This window comes from Danio rerio, chromosome 11, assembly GCF_049306965.1.
Source record: "Danio rerio strain Tuebingen ecotype United States chromosome 11, GRCz12tu, whole genome shotgun sequence".
NCBI classification, from domain to species: domain Eukaryota; kingdom Metazoa; phylum Chordata; class Actinopteri; order Cypriniformes; family Danionidae; genus Danio; species Danio rerio.
Genome location: NC_133186.1, coordinates 45142073 through 45162283, shown reverse-complemented (window position 1 = coordinate 45162283; position 20211 = coordinate 45142073). Strand labels below are relative to the sequence as shown.

General features: G+C 37.0%; 1 protein-coding gene and 1 long non-coding RNA gene across 8 annotated transcripts in view; one reads left to right on the top strand and one right to left on the bottom strand.

Annotated features, from left to right (window-relative positions):
* The window catches only part of LOC141376679 (uncharacterized), a 100077-nt gene that overhangs the window by 1090 nt on the left and 78776 nt on the right, over window positions 1–20211 (top strand). The window contains exon 2 of the long non-coding RNA XR_012387381.1: window positions 24–683. This is a non-coding gene — a long non-coding RNA (uncharacterized lncRNA). The remainder of the gene's footprint in view (window positions 1–23; window positions 684–20211) is intronic.
* The window catches only part of tdrd3 (tudor domain containing 3), a 52422-nt gene that overhangs the window by 3627 nt on the left and 28584 nt on the right, over window positions 1–20211 (bottom strand). For 2 of the 7 annotated variants that reach the window (XR_012386738.1, XM_005169413.6), the window contains exons 9-12: window positions 15661–15832; window positions 12659–12781; window positions 4360–5159; window positions 2045–2200 (exon numbers count right to left, since the gene is read on the bottom strand). Coding sequence is in view for 3 of the 7 variants with exons in the window: in XM_005169413.6 (XP_005169470.2) it covers window positions 2060–2200; window positions 4360–5159; window positions 12659–12781; window positions 15661–15832 (1236 nt within the window). In the remaining 4 variants the exon portion in view is untranslated. 7 annotated transcript variants of the gene reach the window in all.

The following is a 20211-nucleotide window of genomic DNA, read 5'->3' as shown; positions in this document are numbered from 1 at the left end:
CGCCACGGCGCACGGTCTAACAGGGTTGTGTTTATTCTCTTAACGAGTTCTAGGTGTGTTTTGAGCATAACGTGCATTAAACCAATCAGAGTCTCATTTCCCATTCCCTTTAAGAGTCAGTTGCATAGTGCCATGGCATATTTGCTATTTGCATAACGGACTTTGTAAATGTAAAAACTGAACGCTCCACTATTGAGAAAACAGTTAAACAGAGCATCTGCAGTATGAGGATAAAGAACGAGCCTCCTCCAATCGGCCTTTACTTTCTCTTCACTTTACTTTTACTCCCTTACTTTTGTGGAGTAAGGAAACGTTAGAAACTCGCTCCACTGAAGACATCCATTAGCCGACATATTTAATTTCATTTGTTAAGCGCAAAGATTTGTGTCTAAACTATTTCTAAATTCAGTTCTAATCTCCTGCAAACGAATCAATAAACAACAATAACAAAGTGAGTTATATCCAAACACACGTCCTGTTCTTATGCCCTATATGGTGATGAAAGCGTCTCAAAACCCCACAGGTGAACAAATCTAAGCTTGTGTTTATTAAAACAAATATAAATATGCATATAATAAATATTACTGCTAATAATAACATTAGTATAATGCAGATTGTCATGAATAAATTGTAAAAGCCCACTAAGGTGAAGAAGGCATGGAGCAGTGGTTTTAATATTTTTTGTAGAAAATTATTTTAGTTTTTTTGCTGTACATCCTGTGTGTATTCAGCAACGTGTAAGTGTTTGGACCTGCACAAGCTCATAACTAACACGCTGAACAATAGAGCAGCTTTCAGTTGGTCAATGGCGCGGTCTATTTCAGTTCTTCAAAATAGCAACGTGCCAACAATGCGCCTTAACACACCTCTATTGTGGACCAGCACACCCATGGGTCCACAAAGTGGTGCAAATGTAGAGGTGTGAACCTATACTGGTCTCACGGTTCGATTACGATTATCATGCCTTCGATTCGGTTCAATTCGATATCTCGATGCATTACGGTGCATTGACGATGCTTTCCATATACAGTGTTATATTTTAGGGGGGAGGCTATAACATGCTGTCTGTATAAACACACAGCACCACACTGTCTCTCATTCACACACATACACAAACATAGACAGCAACAAACACACACACACACACACACACACACTTAAGCCCTCCAACAGGGAGAGCTCGCGCTGAGCGTAGCAGAAAAACGAAAAAAAAAAAAAAAAAGAAACAAAGAAGCACTTTTCCGACGGTTCCTTATTGAGAGCTCCGCTCAGCGCGAGCTCTCCCGGCTAAACACATATTGCGAGGGCTTAAACGGAGCAGTGTCATAATGTCGAGCGAAAAAAAAGAAAGACATAACCAGCTTTGTCTTTTTGTAGGAAACTTACTTTAGATCTTTTTAGGCTAAGAGGTTTTTGAGTTATTGCCGTCTATAACTGAATGTGTGTCAGGAATATCGAAAACAAAACCAACTGAACCGCACTCATTTCTGGCATTTCCCTGGATGTACAGCGCCCTTAGCATTTGCCTATGGTGCCTATGCCACGGGCCGGCCCTGAGTTGGCTGAGTGTTGTAAATACTCGCGCTCACCTCCCTCGCGACAGAGAGCATAGGAGATAAATGACGTCAGTATAATAACCGGTTATGATTATTACTGAACCGATACCGAATTGTCCGCACCTGCATCGCGGTGCACTGAAGAAACAATTAATTTTGACACCCCGATGCAAATGGATTTGTTATTAAACAATTTGTTTTTTAACTTCTCTTTGTTAAATAGAAATTGGGGAAAATATATGGGTGGCGGAGTGGGGGGGAATAATTCTGACTTCAACTGTAAATATAACACAAAGAAATTGAATTAGTAGAAAAAAACTAATATATACAGTAATAGCAAGTAAATAAAAATAAAACAAGAAAATCAAATGCATGAAAATAAATGAAAGTAATTAAACTAAATTAATATACATTATAAATGAAAACATTTCAATTGGATTAACATAAGCAAATTTGTATGGAGTGCAGCATTGTAATGAGTTTTATACCAGGTTGTGGGTAATCTATTGCTTGTTTACCCATACATCCATGTGCAGAGGTTTGATGCTGTCAAGCAGAACTTCTTCGCAATTTCCGTAGTCGCTGAAAACAACCACAGCCGTGGAGCCCGAGGGGTGGACAGCGTCGATTCTCGCCCGGTAAAACTGTCATGAACAAAATAAAACGTTTATCAGTGCACCAAAAAACAAAAATGCATCAGAAGTGTAGAGTGATACAGCTTTCTAGAAAACTCCATTTTCTACATGTGTCAGATGCACTTAAACTCTGACTGGCAGAGCTGTGATAAAAACAATGACATTGGCTGTTTTAAGCAAGAGAAGGGGCTACTCAATTAGCTCCACTCTGTCCTCATGTTTCAATTTAATTTAAATCAAACATTGAACAAAAAGTATGCATTTCAAAGCACTTTAAGGCAGTGTTTCTCAACCACGTTCCTGGAGGACCACCAACACTGCATGTTTTGGAGGTCTCCTTTGTCTGTCACACCCATTACAGGTCTTTCAGGCTGTTTCTCAATTCCAAGAACACAGAGAAGGAACTTGCGCTCTCGAGGACACAACGATTTTTTTCCCTTTAAATATATAGATAAATTGATATACATTAATAATAAATCTATATAAAATGCTGCAGTTCCCACCTCCTTTATTCAATCGCAATGACTTCTGAGACTTCTAGAGTGAGTTCGGTGCTCAAGTCTGCATTAGTGCATCATCCATATCAAGAACACATCATGCGTCCTCCATTCCTGCGGTCTTGAGTTATGGATCTAAAATTTGGCTGTTGAGGATGACGTTAAAAGAGAACAAAAGGACGCAAGAACGCTGACAAACTCATATTGAGAAACAGCCACGAAAAATGTGCAGAACTGGTGGTGCCCAGGAACGTGGTTGAGAAACACTGCTTTGAAGTGAACTAAGCTTTTACTGTTAAATATTATAGTTCACCTTATAATAATAAAACTTGTGCAAAAGTCCGTATGAGGAAAAATAGATGTATATATAAAAATATATAATAACAATATTGTGATATTTCACTGCTTAAATTAAGAATTTATTAATAATAAAATAATAATAAAACAACAAGATTTGTAACTTTACAATAGCAAAAATTAAATACAAATTATGCATAACCATCTTAATTTCTATGTTGTATTATTGTTAATAATAATTATTACTAAATTATATTATTAACTTATTAGCAGTAGTAGTATTAATATTACACAGTGAAACATTTCAACAGCAATATTTCTGTTTTTACTTAGTAATTAATATTTTACTACTGATGCTAATAACAATAATAAAGAATAATATTTATTTTTACACTGAAATATTTAAACAGTAACGTTTAGTTTTTTATTTAGGAAGTTTTAAATTAAGCAATACCTATTTTACGACGACGACTACTACGACGATGATGACCACTGCTACTACGACAACAACGGCTATAACGATGACGACTACTACTACTACAACGATGGCTGCTGCGGCAGCAAAGATTACAACAACTACTTCTACTACTACTACTACTACTACTACAACGTCTGCTGCTGCGACTGCTACGACGACGACTACGAAAATAATGACTATTACTTAGACGACTGCTGCTGCATCGACGACGACGACTACTGCTTATACAATGATGATGAATAAAGGGGGGTGGGGGTCGCACACCAGATGCGCTGCTCGACGACTCAACACGCCATGCAGCCCCATGCATTTTAGCATTCTAATCATAGACTTATATTAGGGTACACACACCGGCGCCGCAAGTCGGAACAACTCAGAACAACTTTCATATTTCTGCCACGCCACAGAGCGCCATTTGAATTGTTTTATTTTAAATAATATGCGAATGTGCGTGTCTGGTGTGCACTTCCTACTGCCAAGTGTGCGCCATCTATAAGCGGCGCATCGGTGTGCGACGGCCTTAAGATGACGACTTCTGCTGCGATGACGACTAAAATGATAACTACAACTACAACTAGTAATAATACCAATTATAATAAAGTAATAACAATAAATAATTTCTTCTAAAATCAAAAGTATTTCTTCATAATAAAAGGATAATCACTGCTGTAATATCAGAAAACAAAATACTACTATTATTATTATTATTATTTTGGAACTAACGTCAAACACCAAACAAAATCTCACATTTCAAGCTACTTCAAGAGAACTTTAAGGTTCAAAACAAAATTGGTAATTTCATAATTCACTAAACTAATAATTCACTAAATTCACTATCTGTATTGGAAAAATAAAGAAGTATAGAGTGGGCTGCATAAACGCACACTATCACTGACCTTATTGTCTTCCCAGTAGAGCGCCAGACACTGATCACCCGCTTTCCAGTTCACATAATTATTTATGTCCACCGAGTCTCTCGGACCTTTGATTGGGCCAGATCTCCTCTTGGAAGCGGGGTTATGCATATTTGTTTGCCTTGGAGGCGGGGCTGAAAAATGTGGTTTGATTGGACCAGTCCGTCTGTGTTCTAAATCCCCATTAGGAAGCGGCGTGTTTGAAACTCCGCCCGCTTTAACAAACTGACCTTCATCCTGAAAGTCTTTTTTTCCCAATGCATCCTGGGAATGCTCAAAGTACCCTGAATTGGGTCTTTCCGGCCTGCCTTTCCTTCTGTTGTTCGGCTCATTTCTCATTTTGGGATCAGCAGGGGTTGAGAATTTGGGTGGCGCAGGTCCGTTTGATTGGTTTTTCCTAAATGAAGCAGGTCCTGTGCCATCCTGCTCTTTATTAAGCTCCTTTCCAGACGCACCCTGCTGCTCTCTGGACTTGGAGAAGCTGGAGTTGTATGATAACGGTGCATTTCTAGCATCCTGACTCTCGTTTTTCCATCGCTCTGGTCCTCCTCCTCGTCCCGTTCGCTCTCCGTCCCTCCATTTCTGCGGCTGGGAGAAGCTGGACGAGGCTGGGGTGGGTTTGGGAAAGTCTCCGTCTTTCTGGAAACGTGGAGGTCTGTCGTTTCTCTGTGATCGTCCATCGTTTCGGGGAGGAGGTTTAAACTGTCCTGCATCTCTGGACATTTGATCAGAGTTAGAGAAGTTCATCTTGGTTTGGTGGTCTTGTTGTGAAGGCTTTGAGTCTGGAGGGTTATTGAGAAAAATATGAAGGAAATAAAATGATCACACTTTATTTTAAGGTACAATTCATGCTATTAAAAACCATTAACGTAGACTTTTAGCTCAATAAATGAGTAACTAGCTGCTTATTTATAATCACTTATTTATTATCACTTACCCTTACAGTAATCTATGCAATACCTTGCTGCTTGTGCCGTATATTTACTTATTACGGGTTTTAGTGTGTGGAAGTCTGTGCATTATGTTTTATGATGTGCAATAGTCTACTAGGTGCAATATTTGTATGTTTTTTTTAGGTGTTAAATATTTTTAGTGCAATATCATTGTTTTTTAAATGAGTGTTGTATCACTTTATTACTTGAAATATTTTATGTGCAATTGTTTTATGAGTAATATTATTGGTTTTGGTTAATATTATTTTCATTACTTGATATATGACTTAATAGTATTAGTTATCACTGATTCTTTTAAGTGTAATATCTTATATAATAGTTTGTATATTAATGTATTGTGGCTGTTTCCTTCTATAGATTGGATATAGGTTGGATTTATGTGACTTATTTCACTTATTTAATTTATTTATTCTGTCTTGTGTTTTTGTGTTTCTGTGTTTTGTGTGTTATGGCAGTCATTACGTAAGCAATTTCCTGCGGGATCAATAAAGTTTTCTAAGTCTAAATAAGTATTACTGAATAAATATGTAAAAATAAAAACAGAAATATTATTGATGTAAGATTTATTTGTAAAAAAAAAATAATTATTATTATTATTAGCAGCATTACTAAATCAAAGATAAATTGCTAATAATAGCTTAAACTTTGCAATGGTAAAAATAAAAACAGAGTCATTACTGTTGTAAGATTTATTTGTAAAATAAATTAAATTAAATAAATAAAATTATTTAAAAAAAATAAAATTGATTAAATTACAAAAAAAAAAAAAGAAATCAGTATTATTGATGTAGTAATGAACCCAAAAAAAGTCAATTCTTTTTAGAGAATTAATTGAAACTTGTAAAATATTAAATATTAGTGGTCTGATCGATTATGAATGCTAAATTTAAGTGAAATATTATTTTTTTTATTTGTTTATTTGGCAGAGAAATTAGGAGTGTACATTAATGAGCATTTCTGCAAATGCACCAGAATTAGCCAGAAAGCTATTTTTCATCTGTTGTCCCATTACTATGTATGAAGATTGTATAGGTAAACTATGAACAAGCCCAGCAGCAACTTTATTTTAAGTTGCTTTGGACAAAAGTGTCTGCTAAATGACTAAATGTTATTAGTAGTTTGGTTTGAGTATTGGGTAGGATTAGGGATGTAAAATAAGTTCATACTTTATATGTGCTAATATACAGTTAAGGTCCTAATACTAAGCAGGTATTAAACCACTAGTTAATATTGATAGAAAATGTGTGATTAAACTAAAGTTTTACCAATAAACAGCAATTACATGCTATTAGCTGAAGACATGGGATGTTTTTATGATGAAACTTATAATGCAATGCATTTTAATAATTAAATAATTAATTAAAAATAATGTTTGGATTGTTTATAGGCCTGCAGAATATCCCAGTTTGTATACATAGATGTAAAATTTCCCTTAAATTTTGTATTTAATCACTTGTAATATAAATTAACTTACAAAGTGTAAAATTACAATACAAATATTTACTATAATCATAAATGTCTATTTTTATTTTGGCTAATTTTTATGATTATTACAATTATCATTATTATAAAAATGATAATACAGCATAACTAAAGCAAAAGTACAGTTTTATTTAATAATATCTAATTTAGTACTTTAATAAGAAGAAGAAGAAAAAGAAGAACAATAGTATTATAAAAAAGTTATCATTTTTACAAATAACTCTTACATTAGTAATATTTCTGTTTTTATCTTTACATTTTTTATTCAGCAATACTACTTTTCACTAATTAGATTACATGATTGTTCTACGCCATTAAACCACGGAGAAGTGAAACCACATTGAAAAGTTTAATGACGTACAAAGCGAAACGCCTCAATAAATCCGATCTGCCTGTTTAAATGATAGTCACATTGTCACAGATCCTATTTATATCTGATTATTTCCACATATGAAGAAGGCCGAAAACAGATCTCTGAATATCCGAATGCATTTTTTGTTTGTTTACACGGTCACAGTATTGGGTCACATACTGTATAACTAGCAGTGTAAACAGGGCCTAAGGCTGCATTTACATGGCAGATCTTGATGTCGATGTCGATTTTGTGACTTTATTTGATTTTTTTGATGAGCTGCTAACATCATCTTTTAAAAGTGACTCATATCCAATCATCTGCATTTACACAGCACAAGGCAAAGGCGCAATGACCAGAAGAAAAAAAAAAAAAAAAAAAAAAAAAAGAGCGGGCGCTGACTAACAGCTGATAATTAAAGAGTGCTCTTTTCTCTACTCCTGTATGTAATCTGTTCGCAGCTTTTGACAAGCAGTTGTACTATAGTTTATGACAGAAAGGTTCTCATTTGTCCATCTTCTTTTGATTTATAGGCTTAGGCATCTTAATGTAATGTCTATGGCGATGATTTTTGCACGTGATGTATGCACTAGTTTAACACTAGTTTATATTGGTTACGTGGTGGACATTGTGCTCTCTCGCTCTCGTTAACATGCTTAATTACTTGTCTATATGACAATATAAAAGCTTTTTAAGTCCTCGTGTTTGAGATTTAAGGTTTGGGACTCTGCTGAAGTCTATTTTGAAAAGCAAGTGTCAGACTTGATGTCACTCACTACTGTTTTAATAACGTGCGACTCGCACTGACAGGTGAAAGTCAGATCTACCTGTTTACACTGCAGACACGAGAACACAGATCCGATTCATATCGGATAAATTTCCACATATGAACAAGGCCTGAATCTGATTTGAGTAAATCGCAATCCATGTGATTTGTTCCTGCTTACACGTACATAATAATAATAATACAAAATAAATAAATAAAAATTCAAATCGGAATTGAGTCACTTGAACAGTGCAGTGTAAATGCGGCCTTATGGCCCGCTTCCACTGAGTGGTACGGTACGGTACAGTACGGTTTGGTACGCTTTTATGACCGTTTCCACTGTCAAAAGGCATACCGAACCAAACCGTACCGTACCACTTTTTCGGGACTCTTTCGAAAGGGTCCCAAACTGCAGAAAGGGTCCCAAAAGGTGGAGCTACACGCGCAGCTGAACGCTATTGGTTTACAGAGATACGTCATTCGTAGACGCAACAAGCCAGAATGTAAACAAAGGACCCGCCATGTTTGAAATACACAGCGAGAGATTACAGCGGAATTATAAATACATATGCAGCCATGGTCGATCCTGCAAACAAACCCTGTCGTCATGATAAACAGCCACAAAGCCATGGAGAATAGCAAATTCACCCTGTGCCGCGTAGTTTAAACGAGCCAGTCTGAAGCCCGAGTGGTGTCGCTTTCTTTCTTGCGCTCGCCGCGCGTCTCTATCTGAAATAACAAACTTCTTGATCTGATAATAATAACATGCACTTGATTATTGACAAGCTTTGGAAACCCGATCCTGTGAGAAGCTGACAAACGCGAGTGACACATTCAGAAAGAAAAGGACAAACGCGAGAATGGAGCGCGAGAAAAAAGGCGAAGCCAGAGCATGTTCTTTCTTCAGCAAACGTGAACAAACTGCCTTGTTTTAATCTTTGTCACCTGTTGGAATAATATGAACTGGGAATGATGGAGTGACTCTCTAACAGAGGCTTCATGTGCTGCTGAAGATTACAGACACAGTTGAGAGGTTTACTCTGACTGTAGGCTATACTTTGTGTTGTTTTGAACCTAATTAATGACGAAATGTCTGCTTTGTGTAGTTCTTCTGTAGTTGGTAACATATCGGAGACTGTAAGGGTCTGTATGTGTTCATATATGTTCATTTATTTTTTTAATATAATTATAGACGTTACAGTAAGCAATTTCGCACAGTTATTGATCTGCAGTTATAATCAACTCCTGTTTATAGAAAAGTTAGTAATAAACATTTATACACAAGTATTTATGTGTGTAAAGCATCTGTTTTGTGAGAAGTGCTTTTCATATGAGATGTGAGCGACCTGTGCAGCTTTACTGTAGACATTTTCTCGAGCGAAAATGACGTCGACTGAAACTTTGTCATATTCCACGCCCACCAAAAGGGTACCCTTGGTAGTGGAAACGCAAGCCTGATAAAGGTGACCCGTACCGACCCGAACCGTACCGTACTGTACCAGTCAGTGGAAACGAGCCATAAGTGTATTATTATTAGGTTTCACTTCTGATGCATTTCTTAACACCCTAAAAGGCGACTTTGCATTGCAGCCGTCACAGTATGCATTTCTGTTCTGCATACAAAATTCACCTTTTAGGGTGTTAAGAAATGCATCAGAGAGAAAAAAAAACAATATAACAATAATAACTAAAACAACAATAACTAAAAAGTTCATTGACGAAACCCCTACAGCGGCTCCACGGAAATACCAAAGCTTTAAACACAGGACTCATGATGAAGCAGCGCACTTCAAAAGCACAATTACAGTGTTACAGGTCAGTCTGACTCAAACAAGATGCTGAAAATGCGGGAGAGTCGAGCTGTTTCTCCACATATTAGCCCTGTCTGTTTTCTCCTAAAGCCATATGTCAGGCAGAGCTTACCAGCCGCAGAGACTTATCTAAAGCTGACTAATAGAAGCGCCTTCATTCGGGACCGGCCATCTGTCTGACGGCGCACTCAGACTTTTAACAGAAGAGCAGATTAAAAATCCTGATACAATGTTCCCATTATTAGGACTTATTCCAGTGCACATGCAGTGGGAATCAAGCAACTGAGAAAATGCTTTGAAAGCAAGCGATCGTTTATATTCATCATCACAATATAAACTCGCAGGATGTACATGAAACAGACGTGAAAAGCAAGCTTACAGCACAGGGGTTTATTTACAAAAGACACAGCGAAAAGTGTCTTTAAAAAAAGAAAAGAGGTTTACTGTACTTCACTATAGTAATGCACAATTTAGGGTAAATTGTGACAAGAATAAGAGTTGAAAAGAGTAGAATAGAGTTTGATGAAGTGGAATAGAACAGAGTTTAAAAGAATAGAGCAGAATGGAACAGAGTAGAACAGAGTTGAATAGAGTAACAGAATATAGTTTAATATAGTCGTACAGAATGAGTCATGATAAAATTTAGTTGAATAGAGTAAAATAGAGTACAGTTGAAAAGAGTAGAGTAGAATAAAATAGAAAAGAGATTAATTGAGTAGCATAGAATATGCAGTGCATCCGGAAAGTATTGATACCACTTCACTTTTTCCACATTTTGTTATGTTACACCCTTATTCCAAAAGAAATTTAATAAGGTCCCAGGGTTGACAGTGCATGTCAAAGAACAAACCAAGCAGGAAGACAAAGGAATTGTCTGTAGACCTCCGATAAAGGATTCTCGAGGCACAAGGCTGGGCAAGCTTACAGAAACATTTCTGCTGCAATGAAAGTTCTAATGAGCACAGCGGCCTCCATCATCCGTAAGTGGAAGATGTTTGGAACCACCAGGACTCTTCCTAGAGCTGGCCGGCCATCTAAGCTGCGTGATCGGGGAAGAAGGGCTTTAGTCAGGGAGGTGATCAATAACTCGATGGTCACTCTGTCTAAGCACAAACGTTATTCTGTGGAGAGAGGAGAACCTTACAGAAGAACAACCCTCTGTGCAGCAATCCTCCAATCACTCCTGTATGGTAGCGTGGCCAGACGGAAGCCACTCTCTGCCTGAAATTAGCCCAAAAGCATTTGAAGGACTCTCAGACCATCAGAAACTACATTCTCTGGTCTGACGAGACTCAAATTGAACTCTTTGGAGTGAATGCCAGGCGTTACGTTTGGAGAAAAGCAGGCAGCGCTCATCAGCAGGCTAACAGCATCCCTACAGTGAAGCAAGGTGGTGTTGGCATCATGCTGTGGGGATGTGTTTCAGCAGCAGGAACTGGAAGACTAGTCAGGATAGAGGGAAAGATGAATGCAGCAATGTACAGAGACATCCTGAATGAAGACCTGCTTCAGAGTGCTCTTGACCTCAGACAATTCATCTTCCAGCAGGACAATGACCCAAAGCACACCGCCAAAATATCAATGGAGAGGCTTCACAACTACTTGGAGAATGCCCTTGAGTGGCCCAGCCAGAGCCCAGACCTAAATCCTATTGATCATCTATGGAGAGATCTGGAAATGGCTGTTCACCGTCGTCACCCAAAGACAGGTGTGCCAAGCTTGTGGCATCATATTCAAAAAAACTTGAGGCTGTAATCACTGCCAAAAGTGCATCAACAGAGTACTGAACAAAGGCTGTGAACACTGATGTACATGTGTTTTTTCAGCTTCTTATTTTTAATTAATTTGCAACAATTTCAAAAACTCTTTTTTCACATTGTCATCATGGGGTATTGTGTGTAGAATGTTGAGGAAATTAATGATTTTAATCCATTTTGGAATAAGGCTGTAACATAAACAAATGTGGAAAAAGTAAAGCGCTATCAATACTTTCCGGATGTACAGTAGTTGAATAGAGTAGTACAGAATAAAGTAGAACAGAGCATATAAGAATATAGTTGAATAAAGTAGAATAGAGTAAAACACAAGAGAGTTAAATAAAGTACAATGCATATAATTGAATAAAGTAGAATAGAAATTAATAAGAAAGAAAGTTTAATAGAATTAAAATTAGAGTTGAAAAGAAAGCGTGTAAATTCAGTGAAACAATCAAAACTGTATAAAGTTTACAGTTAAGTCAGTGTACAATTAAGCTGAAATGTAAAACAAAATATTTTATATCAATATATGTTTAAATATTAATATAAAACATGAGTTGGCAGCTAAATTCAGCTGAAAGGAAAAAAATACTGACTAAAAATATTTTTAATTAATTCATTTTAAAACTAGAAGCATCAAACATGAATTCTGTTAAAGGAGAATAACAAATCACTTATAATAATGACAAAACATACAAAAATCTATAAAAAAAAACTTAAACTATGAATATAAAAGCTAAACAAAATAGCATTATATATATATATATATATATATATATATATATATATATATATATATATAACAAAATAATTACACATATATATTATATATATGTATATATATGTATATATGTRTATATATATATATATATATATGTATGTATGTGTGTGTGTGTGTGTGTGTGTGTGTGTGTGTGTGTGTGTGTGTGTGTGTGTGTGTGTGTGTGTGTGTGTGTGTGTGTGTGTGTGTGTGTGTGTGTGTGTGTGTGTGTGTATATATATATATATATATATATATATATATATATAAAACAAAATAATTACACTGTTACTATCTAAAAACACAAACATATAATATATTTTATTCATATATATGATCTATTCCAACATTTAAAGATCATAGGTTTAAGATTGTTTAAGGTAAAATAAATTCAACATACCGTCAATGGAGAACGTCCCCATTTTGGACTCCAGGAAGTCAAACAGAGTGCTGGGTCCAGACGGTCTTCCTCCAGCTTCCTCATCCTCATCTTGTCTGGAGCGTCCCTTTCCTCGACCCTTTCCTGACAACACAAAAACACACAATCACAAACCAGTATTCACATTACATGCACACAAAAAGTAATAACATGAACATGTGTTCAGAGTTTAGTGCACTAAATAAACTGAAAACATGTGAAAAAGTGAGCAGCATGACAAAGTAAACATGTTGAGTTGGGATGCACAGACTGTCCGGCCGGAAATCATAATTGAACAGCTTTTGTGCCAAACTCGCAATCTGTTCCGACATGCACACAAACTGCAAGTGTCTAAATGAAGAATCTACAGAGTCCAGAAACAGCAGACAAATGCAAATAATCAATAATTCTATGCATCATTTTAATAAACACATGCACAATATTGATATTTAAGGCACTACAAAATTCCTCCAATAATTATTTACAATTAAAAACTGCAGTGTTTATTAAGAATATTCAGTTTGTTGTATTAGTGGTTGTTCATCGCAGCACCAAATGCTTGAAGATTCAGGAAGCGCTTTATTTTCAAATATTAACATTTTCACGTTAATCTGGCCAATGAAACTGAAAATCTGTGGCTGCATCTGAAACCGCATACCTCCATACTATATAGTACGCTAAAATCAGTATGCGAGCTGAGTAGTATGTCGGAATTCATAGAGTTCGAAAATCAGTATGAGAGAAGTACCCGGATGACTTACTACTTCCTCCGAGATTCTGGAGAGCGCATCCCATGCTCACTGCGCTATCCCATGATGCCCCGCGAGAGAGTTCATGAACCATGTCATGTGGCTATGATGTAGCACATCCGAATTTCCTTCACACTTCACAACCGAGTAGTATGTTTAAAATCAAATGCTGTACTTACTGAGTAGTAGGCGGTTTCGAATGCAGCCTGTGACTATTTATTGGTGTTTTCCATTTGTTAACATCAGTTAATTTAACTGAAGTCAATGCTATGACAAGGGTGACGTGGTGGCTCAGTGGTTAGCACTGTGGCCTCACAGCAAGAAGGTTGCTGGTTCGAGTCCTTGTTGGGTCAGTTGGCAGTTCTGTGTGGAGTTTGCATGTTCTCCCGGTGTTTGAGTGAGTTTCCTCCGGATGCTCCGGTTTCCCCCACAGTCCAAACACATGCACTATAGGGGAATTGATGAACTGAATTGGCTGTAGTGTATGAGTGTGCATTTATTAACCAGTGAGTTTATTAATAAAGTGATATTAATTTCTTAATCTTTGACTAATAACATGTTAAAACCAAAACTTTAAAGCTGAAAATAAATGTAAAAATAAATTCTGAATTAGTATTTAATAATTGGAACATCGAATAAAATTTTACTATGTAATTTGACATTATTTACAGCCTGCTTTACTGAGCTGAAGTTGCTTTTATTTTCACATTGGTTCATTTATGAACAATGATAGCCTCCCTATACTGTTTACCATGCTACTCTAAATATTCACTGTTCACTGAATATTCAAGAGTGGTTTTAGTGAGTGTAGTTCCTGCACGCTGCTGGCGAAACACTAACTACATTTCTAACTAATGAATGACGAACTAGTTGGTCGTCTGCGGTCATGTGTCGATTTCAGGACGCATGGTTTTGAAACGCAGTCCCCCACCGTCCAAAGATAATATGCTAAGCGGTTAGATCACCTACCGCACCTTTAACCTGTGCATTTATTAATGAAGTGATTTTAATTTCTTAGTCTATGACTAATAACATGTTAAAACTTTAAAGCTAAAAATAAATGTAAAATAAAAAATAAAAAATAAATGCTTAATTATTAAATATTTGGAAATTCTAATAAAATTGTACATGTAATTTAAAATGTGGAAGAAAGGTAATTATTTAATATTAGTGTTTATAAAGAATATTGAGATTGTTGTATTTGCAGTGGTTTTTCATCAAAGCACCAAATTCTTGAAGATTTAATAGGCATATTTCACATATAAACATTTTCATATCAATCTGGCCTACATCACTGAAAATTCTGACCATTTTATAGGGCTTTTGTTCATTAACTGTACAGTAATTCTCCATTTTTTTAGTAAGTGATTTTAATTTATTGGTTTATGACTAACAACATGTTCAAATCCAAAGTTGTAATCATTGTTTTAAATTAAAGTTAATAACAAACAAAATTCTGTTGTATTTTTTAACTACCAGGTAAAACTAACAAACTGCAAAAATAGAGGGAAACAAAATTATATTTAGAAGTTATAATAAAAATTACATTTAATTTAAAGTGTAAAAAAAGACAATTATTTAACATTTTGAAATTATAATTAAATTATTATTATTATTATTATTATTATTTATGTATATACAGTTGAAGTCAGAATTATTATCTGTCATGTTAAATGTTAATTATTTTATATTTTTTTCAATTTCTGTTTAACGGAGAAAAGATTTTTTTCAACACATTTCTAATTATAATAGTTTTAATAACTCATTTCTATTAACTGATTTATTTTATATTTGCCATGATGACAGCACATAATATTAGACTAGATATTCTTCAAGACACTTCTATACAGCTTAAAGTGACATTTAAAGGCGTAACTAGGGTAATTAGGCAAGTCATTGTAATGATGACTTATTTGGTAGACAATCAAAAAAATATATAGCCTCCAGGGGGCTAATAATATTGACCTTAAAAGGGTTTTAAAAAATTAACAACTGCTTTAATTATGTTCAAAATAAAAACAAAATAAATAGCATAGGAAATGCAGTAAAAAATGTCCTTAATCTGTTAAATTTTGCTTAGAAAAATTAAGTATTGCACAGGAGGGCAAAAAAAATGAACAATCTTAAAATGTCATCAGTATTGGGCATTAAAATGAAGAGTGCAGCATCATGCTGACACCTGTGTGAAGTTGCTCTCTGGTTATTTTTCGTTTATAACCATCTGCAGGTTTTTACCTCGGGGCGGCGGGCGGCTCTGCTCCACTGGGGCCGCTCTGGGCTGGTTTGCTCTGGTTAGCAGGAGGTTAAGGGCCACTTCAAGGTTATTATTGTTATCTAGCAGAGCCTGTCTGGCCGCCTCTCGGTTGAAGCCCATCTCCATGATGTCCCTCAAAGCTCGCTCATCAACCTTGAAGAGGCAAAAAAAACAGCAGAACACAGAAATCTTAAGGGTCATCCAGCACTCCATTAAAATCCATCACGCAAGGACAAAAGTACAGACGCAGAAAACACGCAGAGCACCACTAAAGCACAAAAACACGGAAATACGACTGCAATCAAAACAAAACACAAGTGGGGTTATCCATCGGTGCTTACATCAGCCACCCACTTGTCTTCTGTCCAGTAAAAGGCAAGCGTTCGCTTCTCTACTCGCATTAGAGACAAATAATGCCATATAATTATAAATAAAAGCCCACCGTACAATTTTTGGGCACTTGAGGCATGCTCAAGGATTGTTACTTTAAAAAAAAACACGAGTGAAAATGGCAAGATTGGAATGCATTAGCACAAATAAATAACAAAACGTCGTATTTTTAGCAACAGAAATGTTCAACCACTACTTTCAGAGTCTTAAAGCAGCACTTTACATTATGATGTGCTCAGTTCAACACTCGCAATGTTGAGATCAGTCAGATTTATTGACCTTATTCTCCGCAGATGAGCGGGCGCTGCCATTTGAATCCTTTTGGCACGAGACTTCCGCTCTCATTCACTTCCATTCATTTTTAGACATTAAAAACTGCTCGTTTCACTGTTTGATGTTGCAAACTGATATTTCCTTGTTATATTATTCTACTTGGTCTGTATAGTCATGCAAACATTTGTTTGTAGAGCAAGTAGTTTGACCGTTTTTTGCCGTTAATTATTCCTAGTCATTTCTCCCATAGGCGACTGAAACGGAAGTTCTAAGACAATCGCGGAAACATGCGCACTTCCGCATTTTAGAATAAGGTCAATACGTTTTTTTAAAAGGAATCAATACTTACATTTAAGCAAGGATGCATTAAATTGATATGTAACATTTTACAATACACAGTTAATGTTAGTTAATCGATTTGCTAACATGAACAATACATACAGCAGGGGTCTCAAACTCGCGGCCCGCGGGCCATTTGCGGCCCTCAGTGCAATATTTTGTGGCCCGCGCCGACCGCTGTACACTGACAGAATCAGCAGAGCGGGGAGAGAGAGCGTTTCCCGCTCCGCTGATTCTTTCCGTACACAGCGCGCTTGTCACTCAATGCGCGTTGTCGCGCGCGTTCTGATCAGCTGTGTTGTCGCGCGCGTACTCAAGAGCGGTGTTATCGCGCGCCTACTGAAGAACGGGACCGAGGGTGTGTCGCGTTGCGGGGGCACTTTTGATCATTTTGGAAGGGCACTTTCTATGCAAGACTAAACAGGGCATGTGCTCTGCACAGGTTGAGCCCTATGTGTGCACGTGCCTGCCCTGCATCTTGTGTTGATATTATAGGTAGATACAGACTGGTACAGACTGATGTGACTGGAGTGGGGTGGGGGTGTTTTATTTATACATATATACGCCTTTTTTTAGGTGAGGGAATGGAAGTTTTGAGTGAGTTCCCCCACTTTGTCCCCTAGGACTTCAATAAGTCAAAGTACAGGTCTAGACTTAATGATGATCATCTTCAAGCCATACTGAGGGTCTCAACTGCTTTCTAAAGCCAAATGTGGTTCAGATTTGTGAGAAGAAGCGCTGTCAAGTCTCTGGCAGCAAGGAGTAGGCAAAAGATGCCATGTTCAGAAGAACTGTTCATAATCTTCACTCAATGTTCTATTAATGTTCAGGACACTTCATGTTCAGAAGAAATAATTAAAACTGTTAATAATGACATTTGAGGACTTTTTTTGTGAAATCCCTTATGCGGCCCAGCCTCACCCAGACTTTGCCTCCTGCGGCCCCCAGGTAAATTGAGTTTGAGACCCCTGCATTACAGTATAGTCCTCTTTGAGTACGTTCACATGAACACTAATAATGCGATTTTAATACAATTAAGACAATACTCAGATTAAAAGTTTACCATGTTAACAGCAATATGTAATTAACTTAATCAGATTAAGAACCTACTCGCACTATGCAATCCGTACCGTGCTCAGGCCCGTTTCCCGGATTGTTTGAGAAGTGTGAGTGCTCTGAATCAGGCTCAGGCACGGTTCACTTGGCCGGCCCTGGCCCGGTTGGAAGAGGTGTGCCTGAGCGCGGTTCACTTGGGCTTTGGCGCGGTATGCTTGTGTGTGAGTGCAAAATGCGCCAAAGCCCGAAACTGAAAGTGAGACGTGACTTTTAAGGGACTGTTTCATATAGATTTATTAATAATTCTTACTGTTCAGTGAACGCAAACTGCCGTAGCTTATTAAAGACGCAAACTCCTCACTGCACGTCAGCTGTGTGCCTTCAGCAGACCTCCTCAATCCTGCAGCACGAGGGCTTTATGATTGTTTATGAGCGCCAAAAGTGGCGGATCTGTTCGGCGAAATATCTGACTGCTTGTCCCCGCATCCCTAAAGACTGTTTGCCGAAATATTTGACTGCATATCACTGCATATCAAACGACTGAAAGGATATAACTCGAGAAATCTCCACTGTGCTGCTGAGTGAGCGAGCGCTTCTCACTGAACAGCGCAGTATCGATGACGTAAGCGTGCCGAGGCCCATTTGTGGTGTGAGCCGTCAGGGGAGATGGGAGAGGGACAAGCGTGCTTTGGCCCGGTTCGAAGCAACTGTACCTAGTGTGAGTACGGCCTAAGGTTAGGGCTGCACGATTCTGGCAAAAATGTGAATCGCTTTTTTTTATCTTAAAATCAAGATGACGATTTTCTCAGGATTCTGTAAATGTAAAATAAAGGTTAATATGATTAGCCTTTTATTATTGTAATTCTCAAACATATAGTAAAACAACACTAATAATCTTAGGCCTGTGTGTAGGTCTGCTGTTGCTTAAAATGCTCAATTTTGTATAGTCTTGGACTTGAAGAGACTTTCAATATGTCCTGTTTGTTAATCCACAATAAAATGATGACATCAGAATACAACTGTTCCTAAATATAACGTTGATTTCTTATGTTTAAGACATGTGCTTGTCATCTGCCATTGACAACATTATTAGACCATTTGTTTTCACTGGTAAAATTAGAATTTTGTCATTATCAGATTCCTTCTTGCATCATATTCAACATTACATATAGGCTAGGGTTGTTATACTGACACTGTTAAACATTTATTTTCATGCACAACACTTTGTGTTCGGTGTGAAAGAAAAAGCATATTAAATGCTTGTCGTAATCATAACTCTAAAATGCGATATGGTCATTTAAATGATGTGCGCACAGGTTTCGCTTTCACTTTCGAGTGCGGCTCATGGCTGCTGTCACTGAGATAAAAAACCACACACATGCAAATCAAACCTCCGGCACGGCCCTCAAACAATCGCTCTGTGCAACAAACTGAACGCTATTTACAACAGTGGTTATCAAAATTAGCACGTTAATGAATGTGATTAATTATGAAATATATCGTACAACAAAGCATAGATATAGTGACAGGCCTAATATATTTCTCTTAAAAATACTGAATTGATATAAAAAAGACATACCATGGTAAAAGCTTCAGAAATTAAATCACAAGACATTTAAACTGCCGTCAGTAGGGTTGGGTATCGTTTGGGGTTATTTCGATACTTTTAAAATGGTACAGAATTATGGTAAATGACCATAAAAATCTTTTATTTGACTATTTTTAATCATTTTAATTGAACAATATAATTAAAGTGTAAAGTATACATTATTAAGTGACAGTAGCTGCGTCCCAAATCGCATACTTATGCACTATTCTACGCCATTTTGTAGTATAAATAGTGTAAGTAGTGTGTTCACACTGAAAACTCTAAAGATAATAAGTGCACTTTAATTACCCGGATGATGCACTCATTCAGCCGCTAAAAAGAAGTGTGTAATGATGGACACTTCACGCACTCAACGACCGCAGGTTTGCTTACGTAGCGGAAGGGACGGAGCTATCAGACGCACATGTTGAGTAACTTTATTTATTTTGGATGGTGAGAGCAAAATTCTCCTACGAGAGTGATTATAGCGCCTCCCGATGGTGAATGCGGCAACACTCACGGCAGGTATTATCTGATAATTCGGTCGTTTATTTCACTGATTTGGCGACCGTCAAACGTCATCAGGGAAACAGTTTGAATTTCCACTTAGTAAAAACACATTAGTGTGCCATTTGGGACGACACTACATACATATACTATCCTGTTGAGTGTGTAAGTGCATAAGTACATAGTGCATGAGTGCATAGTGTATAGTGTGCCATTTGGGACGCAGCTAGTGTCTGTATCCCTCAAAGTTGTTTAGAATTAAATGTTTAGAGATGGTGTGACACATCGCGTACATATGTGTGCCTTTGATGTACCCCTCAATGCTTCTTACGTCCTTGTCGCAGCACCAGTGGCACCGAAATGTGTAAGTTGATTTGGT